We start from the raw sequence: 13,890 nt of genomic DNA on the forward strand, positions 1-13,890 counted from the left end.
TATATAGGTTCACCAAAATGTCATTTGGAGTGACTCCACAAAAAGGTAAACGGCACATATATTAAAAATGTAAACTTGAAATATTCAAAGAAATCTACACGTAAATCACCAGCAATTTCCATAGTAAAGTATGACAAATTAAAGATTCTGCACTGAAATGTGTAAAATGCGTATGCAATTAAAACTGGTAAGATTTTTTAAAGAATAAAGTTAAAAATATATCTTATTAAAGCATGGGAAATTCTTTCATTGCTATTCTATGAGTTAGTGTGTATCTATATAAAACTGATTTTTAGTAAGTGCTATCAATTCTATACTCACTTTAATATAGTTATAATCACTTTGTTGACTGGCTACGGATTTCTATATCTTAAATATATATTCTCTAAATGTGAATTATAAAAACACAAATATCAACAGATTTATCTTAAAAACTATAAAAATTTCAACATGTAACAGCTGCAAGACCACAAAAGCTATTTAAAAGTCCACATACTTTGAAACATTACCCAGGTCCTAATCAGTTTCTCTTGCATTTGAATAAGCTTGAAGTGTCACTTGTATAAGATGGTTTCATACCATTAATAAATTAGATATAGCAATTCATGAATCTCCCAAATGGTAAAAAGCCTGAGACCATTCACTCCTTTTTCTCTTAAAGCTCTAAGAAACCACTGCTGCTTATCATTGCAAATGTAAAAAAAATAGATTAATTCAGTAAAGTTACTACATGTTGTCGTTCTAAAGAAATTTTCCAAATAGGGAATATTTATTTATTAAGAGTCAAAAACAATCAGTTAAAACCTTTTAAGAAAATGAACTTCCGAATCAGTTTAAAATTGCTTTCCTGAAACTGCACAAGCCTAAAATAACTGCTGCTCCACGTACAGATCAGATGCAGTGCGTGGCTGTTTTCTGTCATGTGGTAACAAGCTGTTCTGGTGCAAGATAAAAAATCGACTTAACTCTGAGAACAGCTTTAATTATATTAACTCTTTATTGTGTTGTGATATAAATATGGAATCACTTGTTTAAATGGAAACGAACATATGCTGTCAGGGCATATGTTTTTAAAGAGTAAGTCATTTAGGGTCAGTAAATAACCTCATTTTAGTAAAAATACACTTCAATTTACACAAATCTCACACAGGACCTCCTTGCCCACACTTCCCATGCGGGCCTGCTGTGTGTGTTTTCTCCACTAGTGTGTAAAGAGGAGAAAGGGAAGGAGAGGCTTCATCAGGGAACAGTTCCTGCCTACTTGCTCACCAGCAGCAGTAGTAAACTCTCCCCCAAGTTTGTTTTCTGCTTCAGGGTCAAAGAGTAAGGAAGGAGGCTCTTTTTTTTCAGGAAGCAGTGAGGTGCTGCACTTCAGGGTTAGGTTCCAGAGTCAAGCAGATGGGGTGGCTCATGGGTCCACAACTTACCAGCCATTTAACCCATAAAAGTTACTCAATCCTTCTAAGTCTCACTTTTCCAGATACTTTATGTAGAACCTTCAGTGCAAGGCCTGGCACACTATAAATAATCAAAACATATTGATTTCATCAGAAAACCAAGAAGAGAAGCCCAGGTTGGCAGCAGGAAGCTACAGCACAGGAGGAAAGTGCCCGGGAACTGGAGGGAAAGAAGCGATGCCTGAGACAAACCCCTCAAGGACCACGCAGGCAGGACCCTCTGGGTGCCACAGCTCTTCCGATCGTCTCTATCCTATCCCCATATGTCATTTCTAAGCCCTTTGTCTGCCTTGTCCCACTCCTATCTTCAACTCCTACCTACCTAACGCCAGTCCCAGTCACAGCTTAGAGGAGAGACGGAATGCCACTCCTATTCCCTGGGTAGGTGGCAGGAAGTCTCTTAATCTTCCCTGGGTGGTAAAAACATATCCTCAAGGTAAAACTCTACATGCATTTTCCCCTAGAAACACTACTGTAAACAGTGGTTAAAATCTACAGTAAGGGGCTTCCCTGGTGGCGCAGTGGTTGAGAGCCTGCCTGCTGATGCAGGGGACACGGGTTCGTGCCCCGGTCTGGGAAGATCCCACATGCCGCGGAGCGGCTGAGCTTGCGCGTCCGGAGCCTGTGCTCCGCAACAGTGAGAGGCCCGCGTACCGCCAAAAAAAAAAAAAAAAAAAAAAAAAAAAAATCTACAGTAAGGGACTTCCCTGGTGGTCCAGTGGTAAAGAATCTGCCTTCCAATGCAGGGGACACAGGTTCGATCCCTGGTCGGGGAACTAAGGTCCCACATGACGCGGGTTAACTAAGTCCAAGCGCCACAACTACTGAACTTGCGCGCCTCAAGCAGAGAGCCTGCATGCCGCAAACTACAGAGCCTACATGCTCTGGAACCCTCACGCCACAACTAGAGAGAAGCCCGTGCGCTGCAAGGAAAGATCCCACATGCCTAAACGAAGATCTGGCATGCTGCAACTAAGACCCGAAGCAGCCAAAAATAAATTTTTTAAAAGTTAAAAAAAAATAATAAAAGTATCATAAATAATTTTTTTTAAAAAACCTACAGTAATATAGACCCTTATTAGGTACACAATGGGTTAAAAAGGCATCTATGGGCTGATTTTAAGGGCCAATAGTTACCATGTACAAGAGAATTCATTCACATTATAACCTGTCTTTTAAACAAACTCTGAGTAACTCTGGGACAAACTGTTGGTAAGCTGAAGACACTCAGTAAGTATCATTACAGACAGTAAAGATCACATCCACACATTAAAATTTTTTCACACAAAAAGTACAAATACTTACTGTAATTTTTATAGCTTTGTTCAACACATTTACCCATTCTACTAGGTCCTGCTGATCATTGGCTTGTAGGAAATATTTCCTCATCCCTGCATTCATAACTGTTGAGAGACAGAACAAACTACAACATATGAAATTTTGCACTTGTTACCTCAAAATTTATGTCTGCAGCAGCTGAAAAACCTTGCAAGCTTCAGTATTGTGACTCTCGAATTTGACAAAATGTTAGACCATATATGATACTTCTTTTATCACTCAATAACATAGGTAAAACTCTCATTTTTAATGGCCACGTTTTTCAGTAAATGTAAAAATACCACAATTTATTTAGCCAATCCTCTGTCGATGGACATTTAGGCTATTTCTGATTTTTGAAACTATATAAAATACCCCAATGAAACATATACATATACTTCCCCGCGCCCGGGATAGCATTAGCACAGGATAAATTTCTTAACGTAGGCTTACTGGGTCAAAGAAAATTCACATTTAACATTTTTATCGATATTAGTAAATTGTCTTCTCCAAAGGCTGAATCCATTTACACTCCTACCAATAGTGTATCCAAAGGCCTATCTTGTCTAATAGTCCTCACCAGTACCTCTTGTTTTCAGCCCCAAGGCTCTGTGACATTATTTCCTAGACTTCCTCGCCAGCACGGGCCATGTTCTGCCGATGGGAGCTCCTGGCGGGAGCCTGGAAGGTGGGAGGGAGGTGGCGGAGGGGACTCCCATGCAGAGTCCTGCTCTTGCTGGTCTCCCTCCAGCAGCAGCCAACACACAACGGCCACTGCTCCAGGCTCTTCTGCCGCTCCCTCCCTCCATCAGCCTTGCAGTCCCCTCAGAAAGTCCTAGGTTCTGGTAAGACCAGCTCCTCCCTTTCCTCTCTCCAGCCCTGGGGATGGTAGCTGCTTCATGCAGGTTCTAATTTGTGGGTTACTTCAGCATTCCCTTTGTGCTCCTTCAGCCTTTCAACATCTGGTTATCCAATTCCCTGTAACAAATGCCCTGGGTTTGAAATGCCAAGTGTGGTGTGTTTTCCTGACTCTCTGTCAACCTAACTGGTGAAAAATTATACCTTGTTTAAATATGAATTTCTTTGATTAATGAGACAATTAGCTTTATATGTTTATTGGCCACCTGCATCTGTTTTGTGAGCTGTTTATTTTCTTTATCCATATTTCTCCCGAGTTGTTGATTTTTTTTTACTGATTTATAAGCACTTTTGTATTATTCCTTTGTTTTATCTCAAGTACTTTTCCCAGTCTATCATTTGTCTTTTCACTTAGTTCATGGTATCTCTGATCAATCAGAACCAGTCTATCAATCTTCTTCTTTTCCTTTTCCTTTAATGATTCTAGCTTTCACATCATATTAAGAAAGTCTCTCCAACTCAAGATTATAAAAATAAACAGCTTTATTTTTCCAGCACTTATGCATTTTCTTTATGTTTATAATCTTAACACATTTGGAACTTTTTATGCAATTTAATTTACATACACCCCTTTAGTGACTACCGACTTCTATAAAGCAAAGCACACCTGCATATAGTTGCTGACAAACCACTAGTCAATGTTCAAATTAAAGCTTATTAATTATACATCACACGATTTATTTTTAAAAACAAACATTATTCTAGGAGATAAGGCATCTGAATAGCTACAGTGTTGCAATTTTTTTTTTGTAAATATACAAATAACTTCCAAAAGTCTCCATCAAAATTTTAAATGGTATACTAACAGCTGAACGTGACTAAGGGAAGCGGGTAATGAAAACCCTCAAGGGAAAAAAGCTTATTTCTCAAATACACAAGATTATGAAATTGAGACTGAGACCAAGACACTAAACAAGAGCTTTCTTGTATTGATATGAGAGTCTTATCTTGTGAAGTGCTATAAAACAATTAGTTTGGACCTAAAGAAATTTAACACACTATAAATCTGTTCTTTTATACCTTACTAGAGATTGGAGAAATTATAAATGCCATAAATATAAATTAAGATAAATTAGTAACTCACTAGGCTATTATATATGTCAGTATATAGCTTCTGTTTTTAATTTCTAACAATCAGTAAAGCATCCTTTCACAACCTTTTTCCAGCTCTGGCTAAAGCTGAGCTCTCCTCATAACAGCTATTTTCCCCCTCAATGTTGTTTTGGCAGCTACCTAAAACATCTCAAGAGTTTAAAAATCTAAGCTCTTGGTAATACACTACACCTGCTATAAAGTGCTTAATACACATATTTTTGAATAAATAACATTTATATAAGGATCTCTTTGAAGGGAAAGAAGAGGGGCAAATACACCTCTAAAAAGACTCTCAGCACACTTTGCAGTCTCAATAAAAAATCATGTGATTTAAGCATTATTTAATGGCAGGAAAAGGCACAGCGATATGACAGGGGGGAGAATCAGAGCCTGGAGTTGGCAGACCTGACTAGCTCATGCACTTACTAGCAATACCATCTTATAAAATGTATTTAATCTCTGACTCTTGTTTTCCTCATCTATGAAGTGGAATGCCACCCATCCCTGCCTTGGGGGGTGGAGGTGATCTGTGTAAAGAAACGAGCACAGTGCCTGGGATAGAACAGATATTCTTGTTCACCATCTTCATCACCTTCATCATCTTCATCATCACCATCATCATCACTTGGAGGTTTCCAAGTAAAGCAGTATTGTGGGAAATGTAAAGCAAATTACGAAAAACTTATATTAGCAATGCTGGGGGAACAGTGGACAGGGAAAGGAAGGAAAAAACTTTTAATAATAATAATAATAATAATAATAACCTGTATGAAACCTGTAAGTTTCCATGCTTTTAAAGCAAGGGTTTCATTGTGTATAATGAATGCATAGCAGAGGCTTATGTGCTTACTATCTTTTCACTTAAGTACTCCCTTATTTCATTTCAAGTCTTTACCATCAAAGTGAATGTACCAAATGGATAAAACCTGAAGCATAAACATTAGCTTGACTCCAAACAAAAATCATTTCACAACCTAGGATCAACTGGTTACGGTTCAAATATGGTTATGGATCAAACGGTTATGAGACATTTTATTATATTTCTTTGCCAATTTTCTACCGTTTTCTCTATCTCCACTCTTTCTCCATCCTTTCCTTCTCTATTAGTCAGACGTTGGCTTTCTTAATGGAAACTCTAATTTTCTTATTTCTCTCCTACTATCTATCTTTGTTTTATTTTTAGCTTTCTTTGACTTCTTCTTCGGAGTTTTGCATTGTCTCATGTTCTTTTTCCTATGTGACAGTTCTTTCTTCTCAAATGTCACGCAATCCTGGACTGGCCAAGACCAGGATTGCATTTTGGTACCATATTTAAAAACAAGGTAACAAAAAACGGATTGGAAGCTCTCTTGAATATATGTAGGGTTTCTGACTGGTGGGCTTTGCTGTACAGCAAGCTCCTCTGGTAGAAATGCCCAGCTGTCAGTACCTATGGCTCTCTTCTCTGGGGTGTTCAGATTCTTGCCCCACCTCCACCTGGCTGCCTGGTGCTCTGGGCCTGGACACAGGAAAGAGTTGCATTCAGTGTGCAGACTTTTTCATTTAATCCTCCCATTTTCTGTTTCATGCCTCATCCCCCCACTTCTCTGAGACTACTGTCCCCATGCACACAGACTCACTGATTCTATTTCTGGAGATACTACACATGCCATTCCTCGCTGGGATGGGGGAAGGGTGGCTGCCTGCCGGAGCCAGATGGAGGTAGGGACTAGAGGTTGTTTCTATGTAGACATGCAAACAAAGTCCCTGTGTTGGGTACCTCCTCCCTGTTGCCTCCCCAGACCAGAGCCAACACCTAGTCTATCCAGAGCTGGCGTGGGGGCAGGACATGGAAATAGCTACCTTCCACTGGTCTCTTCTACTCTGTCAAGTCATTTATTCCTCCTCCATCCACTTTCCATCTTTATACACTGTGGATTACAGAAATCTGCTAGTTTCAGCAAAGATGGTTTGGATGTTTCTTGTTCTCACTGTTTGGGGGCAATCTGAGAGGAAACAGGGAAGGAAAGTCTTTATGTTGCCATTTTGAATGGAAGCTGTAGTTCCATTTTAGAAGCCAGTGCCTCTCTCTGAAGGCAAACATTTTATGAATCTTTACTCCCTCTTATAGTAAAGGACCAATAAACTGCTGGCAGACCAATAAATAACTGTTAATCTCTGATTTCAACTAAAATCACTCATTCTAAATACCCCAATAACTGAATAGCAAATCTTTTACTGTATATTGCTAGCCCTTCAAACTGTATGTTTGAGATTTTACATTAAAGACCTGTCAAGAGTATGCACATGATACACTCTAAAATATAAAGTTCTCTATCACTTGACTTGCCCCAGTAGCCTTCCATTCAACAAGGTTCTGAGGCATTTTCCTATTTAGCAACCAAAAATTATAAATTTGTAATAAATACATGACTTTTTATTAGTTTCTTAGTGGCAATAAAAGCATTATAGAGGATTTTCTGAACAGCTATACTACATCTTGCTGATATCACATTTTCTTACTGGATATATATGATTGCCATCAGATGCTATCCCTAACATACTGCCTACAGAAGAAACCTGCTCTTTTCAAGCAAAAGAAAACAAAGAAATTTAACACCAATTCTACCCCAAGAAGTATCTTTTTTACTTTAATGTAAAATAGTCCCTATTGATGTCAGCTGGAAACTCCTAATTTTCAACCCTTTCATCACTAATGTCCACTAACATACGCTCTAACAGCATATCGATCCTCCCAGCTTCAAGTACACCCACTATTTTAACAGATTCTAAAGTTTTCCATTCTTGATCTTCAAGCTCCATCTAGTCCTCAATTACTGTCACCAGAATATTTCCATTTGGACGTTTCCCCACCGTTCAAACTCCTTACCGAACATTTCACCCTATCTAATCTGCTCTCCTGGATCCCTCATTTCTTTCCCTGAAGCAAACCTACTGGACACCTCTCTCTTCCCTTCAACTCCCACATAGCCAGTCACCGAGTCTTTGTGCTTTTCCTTTTGATGTTCTTCATACCTCCTCTTTCCCCCTAATTCAGGATCTATGTTAGGAACAGCAGTTCAAAAGCCACTTAACTAATGTACTTGCATCAAGCTCTCCAATCCATAAGAAAAAAAAAAACTTCCTTCACCTTATATCTACTTTCTAGATGCTCTCTAATTTCTCTTCTCTCGTTTTCCAGAAAATAAAAGAAACAAACAAGAAAAATCACTTGTCGGGCTTCCCTGGTGGCGCAGTGGTTGAGAGTCCGCCTGCCGATGCAGGGGACACGGGTTTGTGCCCCGGTCCAGGAAGATCCCACATGCCACGGAGCGGCTGGGCCCGTGAGCCATGGCTGCTGAGCCTGCGCGTCCGGAGCCTGTGCTCCGCAGCGGGAGAGGCCACAACAGTGAGAGGCCTGCGTACCGCAAAAAAAAAAAAAAAAAAAAATCGCTTGTCAACACATTACACCCTGGCTCCTCTCTTTTTACTTTTCAGTCTCTCACCATTCTCTCCAGCTATACTGAGTGTTCAGTTCTCTGCACACACCTTGTTCTTCTCCCCTACACGCCTCTGTCCTCCCATCTTTTCTCCCCAGTGATAAAGGATGATCAGGTTAGTCTCATCCAGTGTGGCTCCCTTCACTCCCAAGATGTCCAAAAAGGATCTGAAGCTCTTCCTTGAATAGACTGTACATTGCTTTATCTACCGCCTGTGATAAATGCAACGATAACTCCCTGGTACGGTATCTGCCTGTGACACAGCCAGCCCGTGAGATTCTTAAGGGCGGCAATAGCTTCTTACTACTCTCATAGTCCCATGGCAAGCACAGTGCGTACACCGGACATTCATTACATGTTCACTGAGCACTTAATCCAATACCCTCAACTACCCTTGCTCCCAAACCGTAAACTTCTCATTACCCATAAGCTGCAAACTAAATCCTTTCTGTTATTTAAGTATTGAATATCAAATAATATCGGGTAGAGCGTTTAAAATTAATCTCGCTGGACGTGATCACTATAAATGTCTAGATAATGATTACACATGGGCTGAGTGGGAGGAGGTTGTGACTGGGATGGGACACAGGAAAGAGGCTTCAGGGGTTGGGGAGCAGTTTTATTTCTTCACCAGATGATAGCTTCAAGGGAATTTGCCTTAGAATAATTCATTACCCTGTAAGATTGTGTTGTGTGGTTTTCTGTGACTGTTTTTTCTTACAGTATGATGAAATGATATTAGCCTAACTTAAAATAACTAACGTATAAAATATGGCTACTCACCAAAACAGAACTCAGCCTTTGGCCTTAGCTTAGTTGCATCGCTAACCTAACAAGAAAGAGAGATGAATCACTCACTTCTTCATGTGCTACTATAACCAACCTTAAACACTACGTGAATTCCACATGTATGATTTCCCAGTAATCATACACATTTAGCACACAGATCTAAAATTAAACTTTAAGGCAACTGTAAAAGAACCGTAAATTAAATTTAGAATATGGGTCCCAACTTTAAGATGTTTAAAACAAATGATACTTCCATGCTCTCTTTGAACAAAATTGTTTTTTCTTCAAAGGAAGTGCAAAGAAATTGAAAATAAACCATTAAGTTTTATGTCACACATACACATATTTTTGGTTTAATGTACTTTCCAAAATACCCTCAATGAATACTCCACAGAAACTATGAATTCTTGCCAAATTGCATATTTCTAAATTAGCTGTGAACTGCATGAGGAAATGGTGGTGGGTAAGGGAGAGATTGTATATTTAATAAAGTCCAAAAATCCAGAAGGCATTAACCTGCAATGAGGAAATCAAAATGGCACTGGATTCCCACTTGTACATTAAAATACTCTAGGATAATGGGCCCCTCCTTTACTAAAAGCAGCACATGGTTCCGTTTAGAAGGTGAAGCAACTAGTTGCACCTGGTTGCTGCTAGCCCTTTAAATAAAGTAGCTCACATGGAAGCCCATTCATGCCTGTTGCCATGCTGTTGCCCAGTGTTAGAACTTACAACTGTAGCATCTGTTCTGTACCTTCAGAAGGAATTCTAAGTCTGGGGTTCCTGACTGATCTCAACTACAAATTGAGCACTGAGTCACAATGAAATTTGTTCCAGGAATAAATTCTGAGGAAAAAGTGGCATGTCTAAAGTAGAGTACAAGGTGTACAATTCAAACTTCAGTAAGCTATGGGACAGAGATGAAACCTAACAGAACTACACAGGGAAGGTTATATTTTAAAAAGGAAGCAATGGAGGAGGGGAATGCAGCCGGCCAGTCAGTCTGCCTGCTTTGCTGAGTTAATACCTTAATTTTTAAAAAGACCAGGCAACAAGCAATTGAAAAGATACAGGCACATGGGCAATTTCTACCTCAAATGCCTGTTCCAAGAAAACAGGCCTTTCCACATCACTTCATTAAGAGTCAAAGGTCCCTGGCAGCGTATTTACATTGTAGTATACCTTTACTGTAGGCAATCAAGTAAAGGGGAGGGGGGGGGCCAGAATTATCTACAATTTATTCTACAATGGAATTCTACACTTGCTTCCTAATGATAGTCTCTATAGAATTTAAGCTGTAAGATACCCTGAAGTATTACTAAATGTCTTAAATTAACAGGAACACTTGAGATATACTTCAACAATATTTGTCTTTTGCAAATTTACATAATATGGCTTTAACATAAAATGGTTCCCTTTAAATATGTAATTTTTTTGGTCAATGAGAATGAATAGCTCTATTATGATGCTGATAACAGCTTTTTTAAATCAAAATATCTTTCTTTTAAATAGAGGCACACTTGCAAATTGTTCTTCTGTTGAAGACCTTTGCTAACAAATCTCAGTGTATGCATAATAGTATGTATACATATTAATCATACTGAGTTGCTACTTTTCATATCTCATTTAAGTCATCATCAAGCTTATTACTTTGTGTAAAACAAAACTAGTTCCTCAGCATCTCTCTATCTCAGTTCCCAAAACACTAAGAAAAGACAATAAGAGGGAAAAAACTACCTAATACCAAATCTAAATTTCTGAAAAGAAAAGAAAAACAGTATTGCAAAAATTCCAGAAAAATCAACAAACAAGAAAACAAGTTAGTAGAGACAAAGTCAAATGAGGGAAAAAAACCCATCTTTTTTCATGAAGATGGTTCATATTTTCCTCAAAGTAAAACATAAAGGAACAAAGGTAATGAGATTAAAAATTACAGTTTAAATAAATAAATACAGACTTAGAAAAATCTTCTCCAGATTTCCCAAAGACAGAACCTAATTGTTAACATACGAATCTCCCCTTCTGACGTTCACATACCTGATCATAAAAGTTAATGTTAACTTTTCAATTTGCCACATCCTGTAATTTAACTCCATATTCTTCCTAATTTTATCAAAGAACTTCCTAAACATAGTAATCAGGTACTGTTTTCAATGTAATATGAACCAGAACATCATCTTAAATGGCAAAGAGAGGAGATGGCTCCTTTTATTCACACTCTCATTCTAAGGGATTTTAATTCATGCATGAATGTAAGACAATACAGAGAGACTACCTTTGAAATGTAGGTAAGTTTAATGGCTCCAACACGTGATGATCCAGAAGGCAGGTTCTATAAACAGATTATTAGTATATAATTATTATCCAACATTACAAATTTATTTCATATAAAATGTTCTACACACACCAAAAAAAGTTAAGAAATCAGATTTTTTTAAATGTCACACTTTACAAATTAACTTTCCAGTTCAAGTATTTACTAAGTCTGAAATCAAGTGGACAACATGGATAACAAAACTGAACTCTAGTCTGCTCCACCACAATGCATTTTATAACTAAAAGGCTATTTTGTTAGCACTGTATCTAAACTTTTCTTTTTCATAAACAAGATCAGATTTTACTCCAGAAAGCAATGGGGAAAAATATTTAGACATAAAACAAACACAAATGTAAGAAATTTCAAAAGAGTATACATGTAATTTTGTTTTATTAAAATTTTTAAATCAAATATATCTCTTGGGGCTTCCCTGGTGGCGCAGTGGTTGGGAGTCCGCCTGCCGATGCGGGGGACGCGGGTTCGTGCCCCGGTCCGGGAGGATCCCGCATGCCGCGGAGTGGCTGGGTCCGTGAGCCAATGCCGCTGAGCCTGTGCGTCTGGAGCCTGTGCTCCGCGACGGGAGAGGCCGCAACGGTGAGAGGCCCGCGTACCGCAAAAAAAAAAATATATATATATCTCTTGAAAAAGACTGAATTTTCCCTCATTTAAATTATATTAGTATTTATTACACCATAACTAATCTACATTTATACCATTTTTCCAAAAAATTATTGATACTTTAAAACCATATTCAGGGAATGTATATATTGGCACTTTCATAAAAACTATTTTTATTCTTCCCTTAACAAGTTTAAGATGTAGTTTGTGTCTTAAAAGAGCTAAGGGTAAATTAAGAAGAAGGAGAATCATTTCATGCTGAGGCTATCAGGAAAGACTCAGTGAAAGAATGAAGGGCTTTTAAGCTGTACTTTATTAAAGAAAAATTCTGAAACACAAAAAGCAGGAGACAGAATATTCCAGGCAGAGAAAACAGATGAGCTACATACAGCAAGCAGATGAGGATGTCCAGAGGCTCTCTACTGAAATGGGAAAAAGGCTGTGTTGGGCCGTAATATAGTCGTATAGGGCTGAAGAAAGAAACAGCAGTTTAGGAACTTGAACTAAGAACCTAATTATACAGGACCTAAATAAGAAACAAACTAGCAAGGAATTTATACTGTTAAGAATTTGAAAACATTAAAGAAGGCTTTGTGAGCAGTTCTGTAATCAAACTGTGTTTTAATTAATATATCTTATAACAAACTGGATGGATTATATAAAGGGGGAAGATGAAGGTGGGAAAATCAGATAAAAGAATCTGGAAAAAAGTAATAAACATAAAGACTGACAGATTTCAAAAGTAAAAGTAAAACAATCTTGATTTTGAATGTTTCCTCCACTGTAGATTAAGAATCAACCTTTTGGGACCTTCAAGATGGCAGAGGAGTAAGACATGGAGATCACCTTCCTCCCCACAAATACATCAAAAATACATCTACAGGTGGTACAACTCCTACAGAACACCAACTGAATGCTAGCAGAAGACCTCAGACTTCCCAAAATGCAAGAAACTCCCCACGTACCTGGGTAGGGTAAAAGAAAAAAGAAAAAACAGAGACAAAAGAATAGGGATGGGACCTGTACCTCTAGGAGGGAGCTGTGAAGGAGGAAAAGTTTCCACACACTAGGAAGCCCCTTCACTGGCAGAGATGGGGGTGGGAGGGGGGGTGGGCAGGGGGGAAGCTTCAGAGCCATGGAGGAGAGCACAGCAACAGGGGTGCAGAGGGCAAAGCGGAAAGATTCCCGCACAGAGAGGATCGGTGCCAACCAGCACTCACCAGCCGGAGAGGCTTGTGTGCTCACCTGCCGGGGCAGGTCAGGGCTGGGAGCTGAGGCTCGGGCTTCGGAGGTCAGATCCCAGAGACAGGACTGGGGTTGGCTGCGTGAACACAGCCTGAAGCGGGCTGCGCCACAGCTAGCTGGGAGGGAGTCCGGGAAAAAGTCTGTACCTGCCTAAGAGGCAAGAGACCATTGTTTCAGGGTGTGTGAGGAGAGGGGAATCCTTCCCTGTCTGCCCACAGAAGGCAGAGCACTGCCTTAATGAGCTCCAGAGACAGGCGCAAGCCACAGCTATCAGCTCAGACCCCAGAGATGGGCGTGAAACACTAATGCTGCTGCTGCAGCCCCAGGAACCCTGTGTGCGAGCACAGGTCACTATCCACACCCGTGCTCAGGAGCCTTTGCAGCCCGCCACTGCCAGGGTCCCACGATCCAGGGACAACTTCCCTGGGAGAACACACAGCACGCCTCAGGCTGTTGCAGTGTCACGCCAGCCTCTGCCGCTGCAGGTTCCTCCCACAGGTTCCTCCCACGTTCCAACTCTAACTACCGTACCCCTCCCACCCCCTAGCTTGAATGAGCCAGAGCTCCCTAATCAGCTGCTGCTTTAACCCCATCCTGTCTGGGTAGGAACAGAAGGCTGAGGGCAACCTACATGCAGAGGTGAGGACAAAACCAA

The 13,890-nt window shown here is 39.7% G+C and overlaps 1 protein-coding gene across 12 annotated transcripts in view; it reads right to left on the bottom strand.

Annotated features, from left to right (window-relative positions):
• PLEKHA1 (pleckstrin homology domain containing A1) overlaps positions 1-13,890 on the bottom strand; it is a 57,327-nt gene that overhangs the window by 19,804 nt on the left and 23,633 nt on the right. For 6 of the 12 annotated variants that reach the window (XM_065893990.1, XM_065893986.1, XM_065893988.1 and 3 more), the window contains 3 exons: positions 11,331-11,387; positions 9,050-9,095; positions 2,763-2,860 (listed from right to left, as the gene is read on the bottom strand). In XM_065893990.1, coding sequence (XP_065750062.1) covers positions 2,763-2,860; positions 9,050-9,095; positions 11,331-11,387 — 201 coding nt within the window. The remainder of the gene's footprint in view (positions 1-2,762; positions 2,861-9,049; positions 9,096-11,330; positions 11,388-13,890) is intronic. The other 6 variants (XM_065893991.1, XM_065893993.1, XM_065893992.1 and 3 more) reach the window with 3 other exon arrangements.

This window comes from Phocoena phocoena, chromosome 16 (assembly GCF_963924675.1).
Source record: "Phocoena phocoena chromosome 16, mPhoPho1.1, whole genome shotgun sequence".
NCBI classification, from domain to species: Eukaryota; Metazoa; Chordata; class Mammalia; order Artiodactyla; family Phocoenidae; genus Phocoena; species Phocoena phocoena.